General features: G+C 44.6%; 1 protein-coding gene across 1 annotated transcript in view; it reads left to right on the forward strand.

Annotated features, from left to right (window-relative positions):
* The window catches only part of TRIP13 (thyroid hormone receptor interactor 13), a 147,341-nt gene that overhangs the window by 24,073 nt on the left and 100,445 nt on the right, over positions 1–22,823 (forward strand). Inside the window, exon 7 of the mRNA XM_030190066.1 lies at positions 5,218–5,290. Within this exon, the coding sequence (XP_030045926.1) occupies positions 5,218–5,290 (73 nt within the window). The remainder of the gene's footprint in view (positions 1–5,217; positions 5,291–22,823) is intronic.

Genomic DNA, 22,823 nt, shown 5'->3' on the forward strand with positions numbered 1-22,823 from the left:
GGAGGACGACTAAAAATGGAGTTGTGAGATCGAAAGATGCTGTGAACCGCTATGTGAAGAATGAGGAAAAAGCAAATCTGCTAAACAAATACTTCTATTCTGTGTTCACGGAAGAAAATCCTGGAGAAGAACCACAATTGACTGGCAATGGTAACTATGATAATGGAGGAGATATAGCACCGTTCACTGAAGAAAGAAAGGGTTTATGAACAACTTGAAAATCTAAAGGTGGAAGCCAAGGGACCGGACGGGATCCATCCCAGGATATTGAAGGAGCTCGGAGAGGTTCTGGGGGAGGGGGGTCCTCTTAAAGATTTGTTTAATAAATCCTTGGAGACGGGACAGGTTCTCTAGGATTGGAGAAAAGCGATGAGGTCCCTCTTTATAAAAGTGGTGATAGAGAAGACGCTGGAAACTACAGGCTGGTAAGCCTCAGTTCGGTTATTGGAAAAATAATGGAAGTGATGCTGAAGGAAAGGATGACAAATTTCCTGGAATAATCTGGATTACAATATCCGAGACATCAAGGTTTTACCAAAGGTAAATCATGGCAAACAAATCTGATTGAATCTTTGACTTGGTGACCAGAGAATTGGATCGAGGCTGTGCACTAGATGTAATCTACTTAGATTTCAACAAAGCCTTTAGCCTCAAAGGAGGCTCTTGAATAAACGACCAGCTGAAGTTAGGACCCAAAGTAGTAAACTGGATTAGGAACTGATTGACAAACAGATGCCAGAGGGTGGTGGTTAATGGATTTCAGTCGGAGGAAGGAAAGGTGAGTAGTGGAGTGCCTCAAGAATCGGTGCTGGGGAAAATTGATTAGCCCTTGATATGATATTGGCAAAGGAAGGTGGAATTTGCATAATGATTGGAAGTGGAGACTGTTGTACTTATATTCCCAACAATACAGCCCCGGATGGAAGCATTACTAAAGCTTTAGAAGGACTTGCTGCACTTGCTAATGAATTAGCTGAGAACTCTGGTATTGATACTACCTGGACTGGATGGTTTGTCAATATGTTTGGAAAATGGGAAAGTATCATACTTTCAGCCTTAACTGCAATAATTGTGATCATTGCTGTTTTTATGTTATGTGGCTGCTGTATCATACCTTGTGGCAGAAGATTAGTGGAACGTGTTGTTGAAACAGCTATAAGTATAAAAGATCCCATGGGACAATATGTTATGTATGAAAGGATGATTCGTGTTGCTCCAGAAAAATCTGAAATTTATGCTGATCTTGAACATGAAAGAAATGATGAAACAGATCCTATTGACGATGTTAATAATAGTACCATTACTATTGATGATACTACTAATCCTAATGACATTATTCAAGAAAGTAAAGTGTAGATTATTACCCATGTCTTCTCATTTGTACATGTTTACCTGTAACTATATACATAATGGGGAATTTATAACATTACTAGTAAAACATCCTTCCCCATGTTAAACTTGTACAGCGCTGCGTAACCCTGGCAGCGCTATAGAAATGCTAAGTAGTAGTAGTAGTAGTAAAACATGCCCGTTTCTTGCGGCAATGAAACGGGCGGCTAACTTCACTTTCTCATATGTGTGGCCTTGTATTTTATCTCTCTAAAGCTGTCGGATTCACCCATTTCAAATTCATGCTATCCTCCTTCCAGTCCTCCCTATTCCTTGCCAAACAGGAATATTATTCTCAATTAACCAATTCTCTTGGCTCCAACCCTCGTCGCCTCTTCGCCACCCTCAACTCCCTACTTAAAGTACCCTCCGCTCCCACCCCCCCCCCTCTCTCTCTCCTCAAACACTAGCTGACTACTTCCGCGATAAAGTGCAGAAGATAAACCTTGAATTCACTTCCAAGCCTTCTCCTCCCTGTGACTTCTTAACCCACTCCCTCAACCAACCTAACCTGGCCTCCTTCTCCTCCTTCCCTGAGATCACCAAAGAGGAAACTGCTCGCCTTCTTTCTTCCTCTAAGTGCACCACCTGTTCCTCTGATCCCATTCCCACCAATCTGCTTACCAACATCTCTCCTACAGTTAACCCCTCAATCTGTCACATCCTCAACCTCTCTCTCTCTCCACTGCCACTGTCCCTGACACCTTCAAGCACGCTGTAGTCACACCACTTCTCAAAAAACCATCACTTGACCCCACCTGTCCCTCCAACTACCGCCCCATCTCTCTTCTACCCTTCCTCTCCAAATTACTTGAACATGCTGTCCACAGCCGCTGCCTTGACTTCCTCTCCTCTCAGGCCGTCCTCGACCCGCTTCAATCCGGCTTTCGGCCACTACACTCAACAGAAACAGCACTCTCTAAAGTCTGCAATGACCTGTTCCTTGCCAAATCCAAAGGTCACTATTCCATCCTCATCCTCCTCGACCTATCTGCCGCCTTTGACACCGTCAATCATAATTTACTTCTTGACACACTGTCCTCATTTGGGTTCCAGGGCTCTGTCCTCTCCTGGTTCTCCTCGTATCTTTCCCAACGCACCTTCAGAGTATTTTCTAGTGGCTCTTCTTCCACCCCCGTCCTGTTGGGGTCCCTCAAGGATCTGTCCTTGGACCGCTTCTTTTCTCGATATACACCTCTTCCCTGGGCTCGTTGATCTCATCACATGGTTTCCAGTACCATCTCTATGTTGATGATACCCAGCTTTACCTCTCCACTCCCGACATCACAGTTGAAACCCAGGTCAAAGTTTCGGCCTGCCTTTCAGACATTGCTGCCTGGATGTCCAACCGGCATCTGAAACTGAACATGGCAAAGACTGAGCTCCTTGTCTTTCCACCCAAACCCTCTTCTCCTCTTCCCCCACTTTCTGTCTCTGTTGACAACGCCCTCATCCTCCCCGTCTCTTCAGCCCGCAATCTCGGAGTCATTTTTGACTCCTCCCTCTCCTCTGCCCATATCCAGCAGACAGCTAAGACCTGTCGCTTCTTCCTCTATAATATTAGCAAAATTCGCTCATTCCTCTCTGAACAGACCACCCGAACCCTTATCCACTCGCTCGTTACCTCTCATCTTGACTATTGCAACCTTCTCCTCGCTGGCTTCCCGCTTAGCCACCTATCCCCCCTTCAATCTGTCCAAAATTCCGCCGCACGTCTTATCTACCGCGTGAACCGATACTCTCATATCACCCCTCTCCTCAAGTCGCTTCACTGGCTCCCGATCCGCTACCGTATACAGTTCAAGCTTCTCCTATTGACCTTCAAGTGCACTCAATCTGCAGCCCCCCATTACCTCTCTACCCTCCTCTCCCCATATGTTCCCACCCGTAACCTCCGCTCTCAGGACAAATCACTCCTTTCTGTACCCTTCTCCACCACCACTAACTCCAGACTCCGCCCCTTCTGCCTTGCATCACCTTATGCCTGGAACAGACTTCCTGAGCCCATACGCCATGCGCCCTCCCTGCCCATTTTCAAGTCCTTACTCAAGGCCCATCTCTTCTCCCTTGCTTTTGGTGCCTAACCACCTTTCTATTCCTGATACCTACACTGACTACATAGTTTTTACCTTTAGATTGCCAAGACCTGTCGTTTCTTTCTTTACAACATCCGTAAAATCCGCCCCTTTCTTTCCGAGCACTCTACCAAAACCCTCATCCACACCCTTGTCACCTCTCGTTTAGACTACTGCAATCTGCTTCTTGCTGGCCTCCCACTTAGTCACCTCTCCCCTCTCCAGTCGGTTCAAAACTCTGCTGCCCGTCTCATCTTCCGCCAGGGTCGCTTTACTCATACTACCCCTCTCCTCAAGACCCTTCACTGGCTCCCTATCCGTTTTCGCATCCTGTTCAAACTTCTTCTACTAACCTATAAATGTATTCACTCTGCTGCTCCCCAGTATCTCTCCACACTCGTCCTTCCCTACACCCCTTCCCGTGCACTCCGCTCCATGGATAAATCCTTCTTATCTGTTCCCTTCTCCACTACTGCCAACTCCAGACTTCGCGCCTTCTGTCTCGCTGCACCCTACGCCTGGAATAAACTTCCTGAGCCCCTACGTCTTGCCCCATCCTTGGCCACCTTTAAATCTAGACTGAAAGCCACACTGCTTTTGACTCATAACCACTTGTAACCACTCGCCTCCACCTACCCTCCTCCCTTCCCGCTCAAATTAATTGATTTGATTTGCCTACTTTATTTTTTGTCTATTAGATTGTAAGCTCTTTGAGCAGGGGCTGTCTTTCTTCTATGTTTGTGCAGCGCTGCGTATGCCTTGTAGCGCTATAGAAATGCTAAATAGTAGTAGTAGATTGTAAGCTCTCTTGAGCAGGGACTGTCCTTCCCCATGTTTAAACTTGTACAGCGCTGCGTAACCCTGGCAGCGCTATAGAAATGCTAAGTAGTAGTAGTAGTAGTTTAGAGAGGTGGTGAAAATACTAAACACCACTGGTCTTTCAGCACTCCACAATACTAAGTAGTGGATATTTGGGACACTGGAGTGAGAGTGAAAAGACAGTGGTAATCCTAGAGTGATAAGGGGAGCCCATTATTAACACTGTTATTGTACTAATTGGTCCCTCGCAAGTCAAGCGGGAGGACACCCGCGCATGCGTGTTGGGAGCACTGTATTCTAGGCAGCGTTCCACACCGGGCCCATGTATTGAGTGGCCTGCTGTCCTCAGAGAATACCTGCTACAGGTAAGTAACTTTGCTTTTTTTTGTGCTGTGAAAACAGTGGTTGAAGATTTTATGGTTATGTTTTCTAAAACTTGACAAAATGAGCTTTGGGCGTTAGTTATGCTTCTTCTCCCTCCTTCCCCCCCCCCCCCCCCAAATGTTTTTTTTAATGTAAAGCCCTTTTAACTGTAGTAGTATTACTGAAAATTATCATAGTTCTACTTACTTCATTTAAAGAGCATTATTGGTAAGTTGGACCAGATAGTCACTGTAGATTTTCACGAAGCTTAATGGTTTGCTAGATTTGTGCAAAGTTATTGAAAATTTGGAAATGTATTTGATGAAATTGATCCATTAGCCACATGTTAGTCAACCACGGGCAGTAAAAGAGTTAGTCTACTACTGTATGTTTAATGAAAAGCTTCATTCAAAATGATTACATGAGATACGTTTTTGTAACATTGTTCCTTACTTGTTCTCCTAAAAATGCTGTCATATAATCATTAAAATTAATTTATCATGCTTAAGTTTACTTTGCTTCCACTAACAGTTTTTTTTTTCCTTACCAACTCCTAAACCCTATCAACAAGGCCCTCCAGGAACAGGGAAAACTTCATTGTGTAAAGCCTTGGCTCAGAAGCTGACCGTAAGACTCTCCTACAGGTAGTTACTATTTTTATTGTTTGGGTACAAATGTGATTATTGTTTCCTTGTTAAATTTTTTTTTTTTAAGTTTGTACGTTGAAGGTAACTGCTAAATGATGTTATGCTACTGAATCAGTTTACTATGTTTCGTTGCTTAGGGAAGGCAATCATTGTATTTTAACCTTGAACATCAAGTTACTTTTCTAATGGATACAAGCCCACAATCAGTTTAACTATGTTTGCAGCATCATGAACTAGACATTTGTTGTTGTTGGTTTTTTTTTTTTTATATTAGTGCACATAAAGTTAATAGCCCTTCTGTTCCTATGAGCATAGAAAGGAGTCCCCCCAGTCGTTGCCTGTTACATTGGTTGGTTTAAGAGTGTACTTGTTTGTTTCCTTAGAGATCTTTGGCCAGTGGTCTACCACCATAATGCCTTTGCTAAACGGGAGCGAATTAAAAATCGAAAGCAGAACCTTGGTCAATGGAATGTGTATATGATACTTAAGCGTCAACTATCTCAGTGATAAATAGCAGCAACGAATCTGTTTAGTGCAGGTTTCAAATGGGCTAGAGACCTAAGGAATAAGTGGAAGCTGTCCTTTTAAAAAAATTAGTCTATATCAGTTAGTGTGATAGCTGACTTGAAATTTTAAAACAAATCAACATAAAAATTCCTCAGTTATTTTAATCACTAGTGGGGCAATTCCATAAATCTTCCCATTTAAAGTACCCTGTGCAGTTCTGGAGACTGCACCAACGAAAAGATATAAACAGGATGGAGTCTGTCCAGAGAGCGGCTACAGAATTAGTAAGTGGTTTTGAATACAGAAAATATAGGGACAGGCTTATGAACCTCAACTTGTATATGCTGGGAGAGATGAGATATAATAGAGACGTTTAAATATCTCAAGGGAATTATTCTACAGGAAGTGAGCCTTTTTCAACTGAAGGAAAACTCTGGAACGAGGGGGCATACGATGAAGTTAGGAGGGAATGGGCTTAGAAATAGTCTAAGAAAGTATTATTTCACAGAAAAGGTGGTGGAAGCGTGGAATGGCCTCCTGGTGGAGGTTGTGGAGTCGAGGACTATGTCAGAAATTTAAAAGGCATGGGATTGCTTAGGGGTTACAGAGGATGGACAGACTGGATGGGCCATTTGGCCTTTATCTGCTGTCGTGTTTCTGTTTCTGTGTCACGCAAAAATGTCAGGAGTGCATACAAAAGTCAGAGAACGTACCAAGCAGTATTCTTTAATGCAGACCATTAGCACATATGTGTAGCATGGCACCTAGCTATGCAGGACATAAAAGGGGGCATTTAGGGGCAGAGAATGTACAGGCACGGAGTGTGACCACAAAGACGTATTTTATGAATAGCACACCACCAGATGACATGTAAAGGGAATACTGAAATGTACACCACCTTAAATAATGCCCAGATGAAAGCAGAAGTGTCTTTTGACCCTGAGCATTGGTTAGGATGTTGTGCTTGTATTTGGCCTAGAGTCCATAGGTAAAGCAACAGTTAAATGAGAAAGTATTAAAAGGAAAAAATATTGATGCAGCTTTGGTGTACAGATAAGTCAAGGTTGGTGCAGTGTCAAGAATAGATGTGATGAATGGCAGGAGGAGTGTGGTTCCTCTCCTGCTCGAGGATCAAAGAAAACTAGACTAGTTTATACTGTTTTACTTATAAAACTACAGCTATGTCTGTATAAATGTTCAGCCTTTGTCTGTTCAGAAACTGCACAGGACTTTGCCTGTGGATCGTCTCTCTTGTATGTTGACATGCAATAAAATGTTTTCCGTGATGACTCATATGACATCCATTCCAGTGAAAGGCTGACAGCCTTGAAAGATTCTCAAGACCATAGGATAAAGGTTGTTCTGAAATTTCAGGCTTACCCTTACAAGCAGCAGTCTGGGAAGTTGTATCCCACGCTTCGCTGAATAGAACAGTGTTCAAAAGTATTCTTAAAGGATTCACCGGAGAATATTTGTACAGTAGATTGCCTTGAGATAGGGGCTGCTTATCTGGCAGATACCTTGTATGATTTTATTAGTGGTTCAGCAGAGAATATGGCCTTATTTGTAACTACTCGCAGATATTTGTGGTTTAAAAATTGGTTAGCATATATCTCCTAAGACTTGTCTCGGTAAGTTTCTATTTTGAGGTAAATTGTTTGCATAAGATATGGAGAAGTTTGTTAGGACTTTGACAGAGTTTGACGCCTCAGCTTTCGGAAGGTACACATGTACCTTGGTGGAGGTAGAGATTGCTTCAAAGAGTATAGAAGATTTAAGGCCAGGAAGATTTATACATGGTGGTAGTTTTCCATTCAGAGGTCAATATGTTCGAGAGGGTGATAGGGAGATTTGAGATGCCACCTCAGGTACTTCTGGAGCTTCAAGAATCCATGATGAAAGTTTTTATGGGCCCAGCCTTTGGATCCTCTCATCGGAGGACAGTTAAAGTTGTTATAGCAGAGATGGGTCCAGTTAACTACACATCAATGAGTTCTTGAGATCATTTGGAAAGATTATGTTCTAGAATTTTTGTCTGTTTCCTAACAGACACATTTCTGGAATGTCCATATCATTCTGTTATCCAGACAATGGATGTCAAAGCAATGCTAGTCAGATCGCTGCAATTAAAAGCAGTTTCATGAGAGAAAAGAACTTTGTCATTCTGAAAAAGGAAGGGAATTTTCGTCTGATTTTGAGTTAAGAAGAGTCGAATTCCTCAAAATGCCTAATTTTCAGATGGACGTAGCACAAGAGCCCGATAAGTGACACCAACCTGATCAAGAATATCAGAGAACTGTCTAAGTTTACTGAGCTCCACTATATTCAGCCATGTCATATCCAAGATTCACTTTGATGGCTTAGGAGGACATGCATTAAGGTCCAGAGATGCACCTCCTACAATAAATAATTTATGACAACAGATTAAAAATATCTCACATCTACTGAAAGATTAAGCTTTCTGTTCTATATGTGTGAAATCCCAAAATTTGGCCCATTTTAGTATTAACACATACATGCAATTGTAACAGCTCTACCTATTGCTCTTTGACCATGATTACCTTTATTGAGATTGTGGTCAAAAAGGAAGGGCAGATGGAGAGTGTTCCCATCAGAGCCCTGTTTTCCCATTCAGCAGGGTCCAATGGATAGCTTTGTTTTGTGATCCTGGACTCAAGTATCCTCCAAAGCTGGAATTTCAATCTCTGTTCCCCCACCCCCCCTAGACATGCCCCCTTGGTTAAAAAATAAAAAAATATTTTTAGCACATGGGTAGCGTGCACACATTTGAAACTTACCATGGGACACCTCAGCATGCCATGCAGTAATAGCCATTTTATGCTGCGGTAGGCACATGTTAGTGCTTACCGCACCTTAGTAAAAGGGTCCTTTAGATATGTTCCACTGATGATTCAAATTTAGTCCTTTCAATCTTTTGTTGAGAGCTTGCCAATGGTAAGTTGTGGATCTTTATTTTGGATTTAGATATTTACTTATTTATTTTGTTTTTATCTGCATTTAGCTTAATATAAGCCTAAAGGAAGATTACAACAAATTAAGGGGTCCTTTTACTAAGGTGCACTAACAGATTTAGTGTGTGCTAAATGAGAAGACACCCATTATATTCCTATGGGTATCTTATCATTTAACACACGCTAAATCTGTTAGCGCATCTTAGTAAAAGGACCCCTAAGCATCTTAAATTGGTGATGCAATTTTAAAATTATTAATTGTGGTGGCACATAAGGAGAATTTTTAACCACCAGCATGTCTTATATTTTGCAATAACTAGGAAGTATTTCCAGTTCTGTGCTCTTGTCTTTGACCTAGCTATGGTGCCCAAAACGTTCTCCAGTGTAATAGTGGTAGTCGTGGCTGCCTTGTGAAAGGAAGGTATTTTAGTGTATTCCTATCTGGGTAACTGACTAATTTTTATGAAGTCTTACAAAGAAATTATAAAGGTCACCAGTTGAGTGGTGGAATTTCTTCAAAATTTGGGATGGGTTGTTAACTAATCCAAGAGCAAGCTTCAACCATCTCAAGCTTGGGAGTATTTGGGAACATTGGGAGCACTTTTCGGCACACGAATATCGAAGAAGTTGCAGATTCATGTCCAGAATCTGATTACTCTGCACAATCCAGTGGTGTGGGACTACCTGTGAATATTGGGCGCCATGGTAGTAATGTTTGAATTGGTCCCATGAGTGAGGGTTTAAATGGGCCCTTTACAAAAGAGCTCTTATCTCTTTTTTTTTTTTTTTTTTTTTTTTAATCTTTATTATCATTTTACATTATCTTTACAAGTTAAACACTTGTTAAACAGAAGCACAGCTTGTATTGAAATATAGTAAGGAATTTACATTTGACAAAATTATCAGCTTTCTTAGACCACTTTAAACGTGGGGGCATGATAAAACTCGACTTGATATCTCCTATGATTCTGACTTAAAAAAAAAAAAAAAGACTACATGTGATCTACCTCACCAAATTTACAATATAGCGAAGATACTTACCTTTAGCAGGTATTCTCCGAGGACAGCAGGCCGATTGTTCTTACATGTGGGTCGGCGTCCATGGCAGCCCCAGGAACGGAGATTTTCCAGCAAAATCTTCAACATCTTTGCGACAGCCAGTAGAGCGCGGGACGGACGCACCGCGCATGCGCGGCCATCTTCCTGCCCGCGTGCGTCCGTTCCCGCCTCAGTTCAATGAAAAGCAAATAAAGCATAACACAACAACTCCAAAGGGGAGGAGGGCAGGTTGGTGAGAACAATAAGCCTGCTGTCCTCGGAGAATACCTGCTACAGGTAAGTATCTTCGCTTTCTCTGAGGACAAGCAGGCTGCTTGTTCTCACATGTGGGGTATCCCTAGCCCCCAGGCTCACTCAAAACAATAAACATTGGTCAATTGGGCTTCAGAACGGCGAGGATATAACTGAGATTGAGCTACGAAGAAACGTCTAACTGAAAGTGCAGCCTGAAACAGAATAAAAATAGGCCTAGGGGGGTGGAGTTGGATTCTAGACCCCGAACAGATTCTGCAGCACTGACTGCCCGAACCGACTGTCGCGTCGGGAATCCTGCTGAAGGCAGTAATGAGAGGTGAATGTGTGGACTGATGACCACGTCACAGCCTTACAAATCTCTTCAATAGTGGCTGACTTCAAGTGGGCCATTAACGGTGCCATGGCTCTAACACTATGAGCCGTGACATGACCCTACAGAGTCAGCCCAGCCTGGGTGTAAGTGAAGGAAATGCAATCTGCTAGCCAATTGGAAATGGTGCATTTCCCGACAGCAACTCCTCTTCTGTTGGGATCGAAAGAAACAAACATTTGGGTAGACTGTCTGAAGGGGCTTGTCCGCTCCACATAGAAGGCCAATGCTTTCTTGCAGTCCAGTGTATGCAACTAACGTTCAGCAGGGCGGGTATGAGGACAGGGAAAGAATGTTGGCAAGACAATTGACTGGTTAAGATGGAACTCCGACACCACCTTTGACAAGAACTTAGGGTGCGTACGGAGGACTACTCTGTTATGATGAAATTTAGTATAAGGAGCATGGACAACCAAGGCTTGAAGCTCACTGATTCTACGAGCTGAAGTAACAGCCACCAAGAAAAAGACCTTCCAGGTCAAGTACTTCAGATGGCAGGAATCCAGTGGCTTAAAAGGAGGTTTCATCAGCTGGGTGAGGATGACGTTGAGATCCCATGACAGGGGGCTTTGACAAAAGCAAACCTCTCATGAAGTGAACAACTAAAGGCTGTCCAGAGATAGGCTTACCCTCTACACGATAATGGAAAGCACTAATTGCACTAAGATGAACTCTTACGGAGTTGGTCTTAAGACCAGACTCTGACAAGTGTAGAAGGTATTCAAGTAGGGTCTGTGTAGGACAAGAGCAAGGATCTAGGGCCTTGCTGTCACACCAGATGGCAAACCTCTTCCATGTGAAAGAAGAACACCTTTTCGTGGAATTTTTCCTGCAAGCAAGCAGGACTCGGGAGACACCTTCTGAAAGACCCAAGGAGGCAATTTCTAAGTTCTCAACATCCAGGCCATGAGAGACAGAGACTGGAGGTTGGGATGTAGAAGTGACCCCTCGTTCTGGGTGATGAGGGTCGGAAAACACTCCAATATCCACGGTTCTTCGGAGGACAGCTCCAGAAGTAGAGGGAACCAAATCATACGCGGGCAAAAGGGCGCAATCAGAATCATGGTTCCGCGATCTTGCTTGAGTTTCAGCAAAGTCTTCCCCACCAGAGGTATGGGAGGATAGGCATACAGAAGGCCCTTCCCCCAATGAAGAAGAAAGGCATCTGACGCTAGCCTGTCATGGGCCTGAAGCCTGGAACAGAACTGAGGGACCTTGTGATTGATCTGAGTGGCAAAAAGATCCACCGAAGGGGTGCCCCACGCTCGGAAGATCTTGCGAACCACGCCCAAGTTGAGTGACCACTTGTGAGGTTGCATTATCCTGCTCAACCTGTCGGCCAGACGCCTGCCAGATACGTGGCCTGGAGAATCATGCTATGACAGCGAGCCCAAAGCCACATCTGGATGGCTTCCCGACACAGGGGATGAGATCTGGTGCCCTCCCCCTGCTTGTTGATGTAGTACATGGCAACCTGGTTGTCTGTCTGAATTTCAATAATTTGGTTGGACAGCCGATCTCTGAAAGCCTTTAGAGCGTTCCAGATCACTCATAACTCCAGGAGATTGATCTGAAGACCTGATTCCTGGAGGGACCAGGCTCCCTGAGTATGGAGTCCATCTACATGAGCCCCCCACCCCAGGAGAGATGCATCTGTGGTCAGCACTTTTTGAGGCTGAGGAATTTAGAAGGGACGTCCCAAGGTCAAATTGGATCGAATTGTCCACCACTGAAGGGAATTGTGAAATTCTATGGACAGTTGGATCGCATTCTCTAGATTCTCCGCAGCTTGATACCATTGGGAAGCTAGGGTCCATTGAGCAGATCTCATGTGAAGCCGTGCCATGGGCATCACGTGAACAGTGGAGGCCATGTGGCCCAGAATTCTCAACATCTGCCGAGCTGTAATCTGCTGAGACGCTCTGGCCCAGGAAACCAGGGACAGAACATTGTCCACCCTCGCCTCGGGAAGGTAGGTCCGAGCTGTCTGAGAGTTCAGCAGAGCTCCTATGAATTCTAGTTGTTGAACTGGAAGTAGATGGGACTTTGGGTAATTGATAACAAACTCGAGTAGCTCCAGGAGTTTGAGAGTCATCTGCATAGACTGTAGAGCTCCTGCCTCTGAGGTGTTCTTCACCAGCCAATCATCGAGATAAGGGAACACATGCACTCCCAGTCTGCGTAGCGACGCTGCAACAACTGCCAGGCATTTTGTAAAGACCCTGGGTTCAGACGCGAGACCAAAGGGTAGCACACAATACTGAAAATGCTGTGTTCCCAGACGAAATCGAAGATACTGCCTGTGAGCTGGCAGTATCGGGATGTGTGTATAAGCATCCTTTAAGTCCATAGAGCATAGCCAATCGTTTTCCTGAATCATGAGATGAAGGGTGCCCAGGGAAACCATTCTGAACTTTTCTCGGACCAGATATTTGTTCAGGGCCCTTAGGTCTAGGATGGGACGCATCCCCCCCCCCCCCCCCCCTGTTTTCTTTTGCACAAGGAAGTACCTGGAATAGAATCCCACCCTTCTTGCCCTGGTGGTACGGGCTCGACCGCATTGGCGCTGAGAAGGGCGGAGAGTTCCTCTGCAAGTACCTGCCTGTGCTGGAAGCTGAAGGACTGAGCTCCCGGTGGACAATTTGGAGGTCTGGAGATCAAATTGAGGGGAGTACCCAACCGGACTATTTGAAGAACCCACCGGTCGGAGGTTAAGAGAGGCCACCTTTGGTGAAAAAACTTTAACCTCCCCCCGACCAGTAGATCTTCCGGCACAGGTACTTTTATGGCAGCTATGCTGCACTGGAGCCAGTCAATAGCCCGCCCCTTGCTTTTGCTGGGGAGCTGCAGGGGCCTTTCTGGGCGCATGCTGTTGACGTGAAAGAGCGCGCTGGGGCTGAGCCTGAGAAGGCTGTCGGGAAGGTGGATTGTGCCTACACTTATTGTAAGCATAGGGAGCAGTCCTCCTTCCCCCCCCCAAAAAGTCTACCAGTTGAGGTAGATGCTGAAGGCGCCCGGTGGGAGAGTTTGTCGAGTGCGGTTTCCCGCTGATGAAGCTGCTCTACCACCTGCTCGACCTTCTCACCAAAAATATCCCCCTGGCAAGGAATATCCGCAAGCCGCTGCTGGGTCCGATTGTCCAGGTCAGAGGCACGCAGCCATGAGAGTCTACGCATCACTATACCTTAAGCAGCGGATCTGGATGCAACATCAAAAGTGTCTTCAGCACCCCTGGACAGGAATTTATGACAAGCCTTCAGCTGCCTGACCACCTCCTGAAAAGGCCTGACGTGCTCCGGAGGGAGCTTATCCACCAAGTCCGCCAGTTGCTTAACATTGTTCCGCATGTGAATGCTCATGTAGAGCTGGTAGGACTGTATTTTGGACATGAGCATAGAGGACTGGGAGGCCTTCCTCCCAAAAGAGTCTAAAGTCCTAGCTTCTCGCCCCGGGGGCGCTGAGGCGAAATCCCTAGTACTTCTGGCTCTCTTGAGAGCGGAATCCAGAACCGCAGAGTCGTGAGGTAACTGCGACCTGATCAGCTCAGGTTCTCCATGGATCTGATACTGGGACTCCGCTTTCTTGGGGATGGTGGGATTAGATAGTGGTTTCATCCAATTCCTGAGCAATGTCTCCTTAAGGACATTATGCAGAGGGGCAGTGGATGACTCCTTAGGTGGCGAAGGATAGTCAAGGACCTCGAGCATCTCAGTCCTGGGCTCATCCTCAGTTACCACCGCAAAGGGAATGCCCACAGACATTTCCCGGACAAATGACAAGAAGGAGAGACTCTTCAGCGGAAAAAGCTTCCTTTCAGGTGAAGGAGTGGGATCAGAAGGAAAGACCACAAGACTCCTCGGAAGAGAAATATCTGGGATCTTCCCCTTCATCCCAGGAGGCATTCTCCTCGGTATCGGACAAGAGTTCTCGAACTGCAGTCTGAAACCGGGCCCGTCTCAACGCTGAGGACCCATGTCCCCTATGGCGATGACAAGACGTCAACTTCCATGCCAGCGGCGATGAAGCTCCCTCTAACGACGTCGACGGGGAGTCGACTTGGTGGCAGCTGAGGCCGTTGCCACAAGCGGTACTGGCGTCGGGGACCTCACCACAGGCACGGAGCCAGCTGCCGCTTCCAGAGTGATGCAGCAGCCCTTCCAGAAGGCTTGGAAGAATGGCTCGAATGCTCTCCTCTAGAGTCGCTGTCGAGGAAGGCTGGGGGGCTGGTACCGGAGTCGAAGTCAGAATCTGTGAATGCCTGAGAGGCAGTACCGGGCTGTCCGAAGATCGATGCACCGACACCTCTTGTATGGAGGGTGAGCGCTCCGCCCGGCGTCGACTCTTTCCTGGTGCCGAATCCTTTGACGCCCCAGAGCTCCCGGTACCGTGTCTTCGCCTTAGCTCGAAGCACGTCACTGGTACTCCTCGATACCTACGAGGAGAACGTGGAATCCACATGCCTCCCCGGGGTCTGGTCCGACATCGGTTGGTCCCGGTGGGCCTGCCCAGCAGGAGTCTTTGAGACAGGTGGAGACCCACTCGACGGCTCACTGCTCCCAGCTAAAGGTGAAGTTCGGACAGCCATTACCTGCGCTCCCGATGTCGATGCCATCCCCGGTGCCGATATTGACGCCGCCGACCTCGGTACCGATGTCGATGTGGACGCCGAAGAATCAGTCGGAGCTCCAAAAAGACGGTCCCGAAGAGCTCTTCTCGATGCCTGTGTCCGTTTTTTCAAACTCAGACACAACTTGCAAGCGTCTGGGGATGGTCGGGCCCAAAGCACTGGATGCGCCAGGAGTGCGGGTCAGTGCCCGAGATAAACTGCTGGCACCGAGCACACTTCTTGAAGCTGCTGGGAGGCTTCGATGACATCAGCGGAAAAATCGCGGCAGCGAAATCAAACGGCTCAATCGTACCAACAAAGGGCACAAAAAAGGAGAACCGTGGACGTGCGGTCAAAGAAGGCCGCAACGGAAAACGAAATGAAACTTACCAGGGCAAAAACTAAGAAAAAAAGAGGTTATTTGTTTTTTTTAACCGGAAAAAGAAAAAAAGACAAGAAAAGGGCGACCTAAAACAAAAAGAAAGCGATAAATGGTACGCTAAAGGTGCCTAAGTTTTTCCTGGGACATAAGGGAGAGAGACCGACACGCAGCCACTCTCCACCACGGAAAAGAAAAAACTGAGGCGGGAACGGACGCGGGCGGGAAGATGGCTGAGCATGCGCAGTGTGTCCGTCCTGCGCTCTACTAGCGGTCGCAAAGATTTTGAAGATTTTGCCGGAAAATCTCCGTTCCTGGGGCCGCCGTGCACGCCGACCCACATGTGAGAACAAACAGTTTGCTTGTCCTGGGAAAACCAACATTATTTTAACCTTTTCAAACCAAGAAATGCTTTTAATTGTTCAGGTGTATAAAATATATACCTTGCATCTGCATAACGAATCAAACATTTACACGGATAAGCGAGGAGTGGAGGAGTGGCCTAGTGGTTAGGGTGGTGGACTTTGGTCTTGGGGAACTGAGGAACTGAGTTCGATTCCTGGCACAGGCAGCTCCTTGTGACTCTGGGCAAGTCACTTAACCCTCCATTGCCCCATGTAAGCCGCATTGAGCCTGCCATGAGTGGGAAAGCGCGGGGTACAAATGTAATAAAAAAAAATAAGCGAGGAAGAAAGTCCCCCTGAGTTTCAAAACTTCCTGTTTTATAGTCAAGAAAATTTTTCTCCTTTCTTGAGTCGATTTAGTAACATCTGGGTAAATCCAAATCCTTCCTGCACCAAAAGGAGCTTTTGAATATCTAAAGTATAGTCTTGAAATAGTATTGAGGTCTTGTTCAAATACAAAGCTCTCTCTGTAGTATTTTCTATCGATTGCTCTAAGATGGCAGATATATTGTTCACATCGATATTCATATGTTCTCCACCTTTATTTTCTCCTTCGTTTTTTGCCGGGTTCTTAGGTAGATAATAAATCTTATTAATGGGGTGAATTGCTTCCTGGGGAATTTTCAAGCAAATATCTTTTGAATAAGTCAATAGGCAAAGTCCCTGGAACTTTAGGAAAATTTAAAAGACGGAGGTTCAAACGCCTATTAAAATTCTCTATCTGCTCAATTTTTTTATGGAGAGCCAATTTATCTTTAGCTGTTGTAAAGTTAAATTCTTGAAGTTGTTTCACTTCACTTTGTATTTGTTTAACCCAGGTAGAGAAATCTTCCTTCACGGAATCCACTTTCTTAACCAAATCTTTGAACTTGAGGTACAAAGCAGATACCTCACCTGAAGATTTTTGAAGAGTTGAATTTATTTTATTAAGCATTGTCCATATTTGTCCAAGATTTACCTCCTTCGTTGTATCCAAGGCCTCTGAAAACCCACGGGCCTCAATTTCCAGATTCCCTTTCTGTGACGCTATACCCTCGCCAGAGAACTCAGACGCTGCACTTCTGGAAGCGTGTGGGCTTTCTCTAAGCGAAGCAGCAGAAGCCGGACAAGGAGGAATGTTGGAAACTGAGGGAGAAGATAACGATGTTTCTTGTCCTGGCAGAGGCTCCGCTCCTTCAGTTTCCTCCGCTACGGGAATCACCCTCAGTTCCGCTGGGGAGGTTCTGGTGAGGAATCGGTCCAGTCCCTCTGATTTGAGGATGATGTAGAGGTAGGCGAGGGAACAAACCTCACATTCCCTTTCCTCTTAGTATGTGGCATATTGAAGAAAGAAAACGTTTCTTGAAGAAAACCTTCCAGCTAGAGCACAGCGTTCTCTGACCGTCTTGCGTCGCACCGCCATCTTGCCACGCCCCCATGAGAGAGAGCTCTTATCTCTTGGCGGTCATTGCAAAGTGAGGACCTTGACATCGTTTTTACATCTGCTCAGGGAAACTAGGAAACATTTGACATGATAGTTGTAGATATCCAACTTGGCCCGAGGGATGAGTCTGGAGTATCTGAACTGGATAGTAATTGCAATGGATGCTAGCTTCAGTAGATGGGGAGCTCATTGTCTGGGCAAGTGGACTCAAGCACGCTGGTCCCAGAGACCAAAACAACATGGTCTATCAACTGTTTGAAAATGTGAGCCATTCAGCTAATCCTGATCGAGTTTTAACCTTTGATTCAGAACATAGCAGTTTGCATTCTGTTGGGTAATGCCATGACAGTGGTGTATGTGAACAAAAAAGAAGGAATTTTAGCCCCCACTCCAAATCATTAAATATCCACTTTCCAATAGATGGAATTAGGGAAGACCAAGGCTGCATATGAGAAAGGTTAAATATTTTATTTGCCAAGTACAAGTTACAAGTTATTGTTTCTCATGGGAGATCCGGCTGTTACACAACAGTGTTAGCTGCACAGAGTCTCCTATCATATATCTGGTATAATCACTTTTATACAGTTATTTTTAAACAACAGTTCATATTCAGTTAATATGTTAATAAGTTGGTTACATGATAATAGGTTAGTTAACACTTCTTAGAAACTTTGTCATTTTCCTGTGGGAAGACATTGTTCTGTTTTTCTCCTGAACATCTGTTACCACAAGTTTGCTAACCCATGCAGTTCTGCTCTTGCACCCCTGCTCCTTCCTTGTTCTTGCTGACACTTGCATGTCCCAACAGATCATGAGTTCTTGAGTCACACTGGAGTTGAGTTCAGGGTCACAACCACTAAGGCCTGTCAGATAGTTTGTCTTAGCAGGCCTTGAACTAAAAGTTCATGGTCAGGCTCATATTATACAGAATTAAGAGCCTCCAGGTGTTGGAAGAAGATCAACTACTGGTGATCTATGTGGAACAAAATCTAGCAGACATCTTGTCAGCACATGTAACAGAAATGGGCAATGTTAAAGCAGGCTTTCTAAGTGGGAACATGTTGGATCTGGGAAAATCAAGTCTTAAGTATTCTCAGCAGTAACATGATGCTGGTTTGGCCCCATCTTGAATTTAGTGGCCACAGTTCACAATGCAAAGGTTCTCATATTTTAAGTCAAATGGTGAGGCTATATGCAGGGATAGATGTTCTAGTTCAGCCACTGGCCAACCTCAGGCCTGTTATATCTTTCTGTCAGGCTTGCTCATGGGCTGAGTCATTCAAAAGATTTAGAGGCATTGAGAGCTGGTGGTGTTAATAGCCCCAGATTGGCGATCTGTTAAGGATCCATTAGTTCTGTCGGACATGGAAGGAAAGTTGGTACAGGGTTCAATTACAATAAAGGACACATCTCCATTCTGCTTTATGACTTGTTCTTCAGAGGGCATGATTGAACAAAAGGGATTATTCTACTAGAGTTAGTGATACCCTACTGCATTCTACAGTGTCTTCTACGTTCTTGGGCTATGTGAGAGTGGAGAATTTTTGAAGGTTCAAATTGCTTCTCTTGCATGTTTTACATATTTGGTCCAAGGCAAGTTCTTAAGTACTTATCAGAATGTTTTGCACTTCCTAAGGGAATATTTTTGAATCTTTCCTGATGGCTGGTTGTTCCTAGTGGGATTTAAATTTAGTTCTTTTGGCCTTGATACAGCAGGTTGTTTATCCTCTTAAGTATGTCTCCTTAAAAGATACTGTGCTAAAGACGGTTTTTCTGGTTGCCATTTTTTCAGCTAGTTGGACTTCCGAACTACTACCATTATCTTAGTAGAACCTTTTCTAGTGTTTTCTAGGGAGAATATAGTAATCAGACCAGTTCCTTTGTTTCTCCCTTTTCTTGGTTTCACATCAATTAGTCCATTTCCTTACTGGTGTTTCGTGATGTCAGGAAAGAGGATGATGATGGTTGCATTCGTTCTTGGATGTAGGACACATGTTGCATGCTTAGATTGAGAACAGAGAAATTCAGGAAAACTAACTGGGAGTGAAATCCGCTTATCCTATAAAGTTTTGGCATAGTCTTTTTAACATCTTGGCTACTACAGTAGGGTTGAGGGGGCTGGTATGGCTGCATGCAAGCATTTTGAGGGAGGATATCCAAGACAGATTAGCAGATATCTCATGCTGACAGAAACTGTTCTTTAGCAAGGTTAAAGAAATAGCTTCCTTAAGTCATTAGAAGGTTGAACAAAACTCTCAGCAGTGGCAAGGAGTGCAATGATTGCTTCAAAGAAACCCTTCCTATACCTATCCAAAATCATTTCATAACAGCATGAAATGTATAAACACTTTTTTAGTGACAGCCAAAAAAGTTGACACTCCAAGACATGTCAACAGAAGCCTGATACAAACAACTGGTGTACTCTCTATAAAATTTGCTGGTAGATCAAACTTTTCAGATTTGTTACAGATATATTTACTACTACTTCACTTACTTCTATTTCATGTTCTATTCAACTATCAGCCTCAGATTTTGCTCATTTACATTGTTGATAAAATTGATAATATCCACAGTTCTTTAGTTGAGAAGCAGGAAGGTTATGATGCTTCTTCAGTAAATGATTTAAACATGGAGGAAATAGGTCTCTATCAGTACAACTTAAGTTTCCTCTTTATTGCAAAAAGGTGTCCTATTGGTATTGTGTGCTTGATGCCATTGTCTCACATTTCTGTTAAAAAAAAAAAAAAAAAATCTCTATATGGGCCGTCTCAGCGTTTAGCACCAGCTGATTTTTAACACAAGCTAACTACTACTACTACTTAACATTTCTAAAGCGCTACTAGGGTTACGCAGTGCTGTACAGTTTAACAAAGAAGGACAGTCCCTGCTCAAAGGAGCTTACAATCTAATAGACAAAATGTGCAGACAATCAAATTGGGGCAGTCTAGATTTCCTGAATAGAGGTATAATGGTTAGGTGCCGAAGGCAACATTGAAGAGGTGGGCTTTAAGCAAGGATTTGAAGATGGGCAGGGAGGGGGCTTGGCGTATGGGCTCAGGAAGTTTATTCCACGTATAGGGAGAGGTGAGGCAGAAAGGGCGGAGCCTGGAATTGGCAGTGGTGGAGAAGGGTACAAAGAGGAGGGATTTATCCTGTGAGCGGAGGTTTTGGGTAGGAGCGTAAGGGGAGATAAGGGTAGAGAGGTAATGAGGGGCTGCAGATTGAGTGCATTTGTTGTAAAAGACCCCCTTAGTTCTTACTCTTATTACCAAAACAGATAAATTGAATTTGGCATTACCAGCTAGCCACTGATGGCAAATCTACACAATCATTAATTGCATTACAATTAACTGAATATTTAGCTAATATAGATGCACTCAATCCTTTTCAATCAGGGTTCAGAAGTTTTTAGTACTTGACCACTTTAATTATGGAAATAAAGAAATCATGTCAATGTAAACAAATTGTACTTTTACAGTTTGACTTACCACAGATCATGCTTTGCTGTTGTCAAAACTTTCTGAACTCAGTATTTCAGAACTGGTATCAGTTGGTTCAGGGAATTTTTGTTGAACCATTCTTACAGGGTGAAATAGTTCTTTTTCCTTTATTTGGCAAGCTAAATATGATGTTCCCCAAGATTTTTTTTCTCTGTCCCTGTTGCTTTTGAAAAAGGCCTGAAAGATCTGGGTGTTTCATTTTAATTTTACACTGATGGTATTTTATTGTTGGTGTCTATTTTGGACGATGATGTTTTAACTTCTCAGAAAATTCAAGATAGTATCAGGACTGTTGAGCATTGGTGTTCCTCTCATTTCTTAAAATTGAATTGTGCTAAGACAAGGTTTTATATAGTTTAATAATTCTTAAGATTCTATTCCTAAGAGAGTTTCCCTACCTTCTGATCTCTCTTTTCCAGCCCGCCCATTCCATGCCCATGGCCACGCTCCTTTTTTGACAGCACGCATTAGAATTTACTCATATCGCTTTATAGAATGCGCTTAGCAAGTTGTGCATGTAAATTCTAATGCCAGTTTCAAATTGGCAATTATCGGCGCTGATTCACTTGTTGAGATAATTAAGTTGTTCACAATACAGAATATGACCTGAATTGCGTTGCTCAAGTCGCACTATATAGAATCTGAGGGATGGCTGATAACAAGCATGCATATATATATATGACCTGCAAAGATCAGAGAGTTAGACAGAAAAGTGGGACCACCACCACCTTAAGGCACCACCTCCTGTAACCAGATTTGCTATTCCTGCTCTTGTTGCCATTATGGGGAGACCCTACTGACACCTACAGGTTGTATGATCAAGTTGTGTGTATTCACATCAGGGTTTATTTGGTTAGTAATCTCTGGAAAGTGGAGTGTGTGTTTTGTACCAAACATTAGGCTTGTCTGTGTGTATCTGTATTAGACTTTAGTGTTAGTAGTACTTATGAACTGTTTCTATTTCTTCATTGTTACTTGTCTTTTATTGCTTTACCGAATATGGTTTTTCTTGAACATGTGAGCTTATTTTAGGTCCAATTATAAATGTGATTTGATTATAATATCCAAAGGATCGTTAATGGGGAAGGAGCCTCAGCCACCAACCATACCTGTCTATAGCAGAGTCCAAGGAGATATTCAGTCTCTACCAATAATCAATGATGATACCGTGGTTCCCCGAATATAAGACACTGTCTTATATTAATTTTTGCGCCCAAAAAGGCGCTAGGTCTTATTTTCAGGGGATGTCTTAGTATTTCGGGAAAACACGGTTGGCCCGTCCACCTTCCCTCCGTCGCTCCTGCAACTACCGGTAACCCCCCCCCCCCCACCCGAGGACGCCCCCCCCCCCACCCGAGATGGCGCTCCCCCCCGAAGTCGCCGGACCACACCCCCCTCCGTCGCTCCGAAACTAACCTGAACTTAAGCCTCCTTTCACTTTCCTTCCAGTTCGCAGGAGCAGCAGGGCAGGCCTGCCTTCCTTCCGTGCCCCACCCTTGCCTGACGTTACGTTACGTCAGGCGAGGGCGGGACACGGAAGGAAGGAGTGGCCTGCCCTCCTACTGCTGCTGCTTGCTGCGAACTGGAAGGAAAGTGAAAGGAGGCTTAAGTTCAGGTTAGTTTCGGAGCGACGGAGGGGGGTGGGGTCCGGCGACCGGGTGGGGGCGCCATCTTGGGTGGGGGGGCGACCTCGGGTGGGGGGTTAGTTTCAGAGCGACGGAGGGGGGGGCCCAGCGATCTCGGGGGGGGGGGGGCGACCCTACTTACCGGTAAAAGAAAAACTTTGCTAGGCCTTACTTTCGGGGGAGGCCTTATATTTTCCAAGGGCACCAAAATCCTCGGTAGGTCTTATTTTATGGGGATGCCCTATTTTCGGGGAAACACGGTACTTTGTGTTTTTTCTACAAGAGAAAAGAGCTTCCCATATTAGAACATACACATTTGGCTTATAAGCATTGACAAATGTAAACTTTCTTACAGCTTCCCTTCCAAAACCACATATTGGCTGTGGGGTCTACCTAGGAGCAACCAATTTCCCAGGGCAAAGACTTGTGG

Source organism: Microcaecilia unicolor, chromosome 1, assembly GCF_901765095.1.
Source record: "Microcaecilia unicolor chromosome 1, aMicUni1.1, whole genome shotgun sequence".
NCBI classification, from domain to species: domain Eukaryota; kingdom Metazoa; phylum Chordata; class Amphibia; order Gymnophiona; family Siphonopidae; genus Microcaecilia; species Microcaecilia unicolor.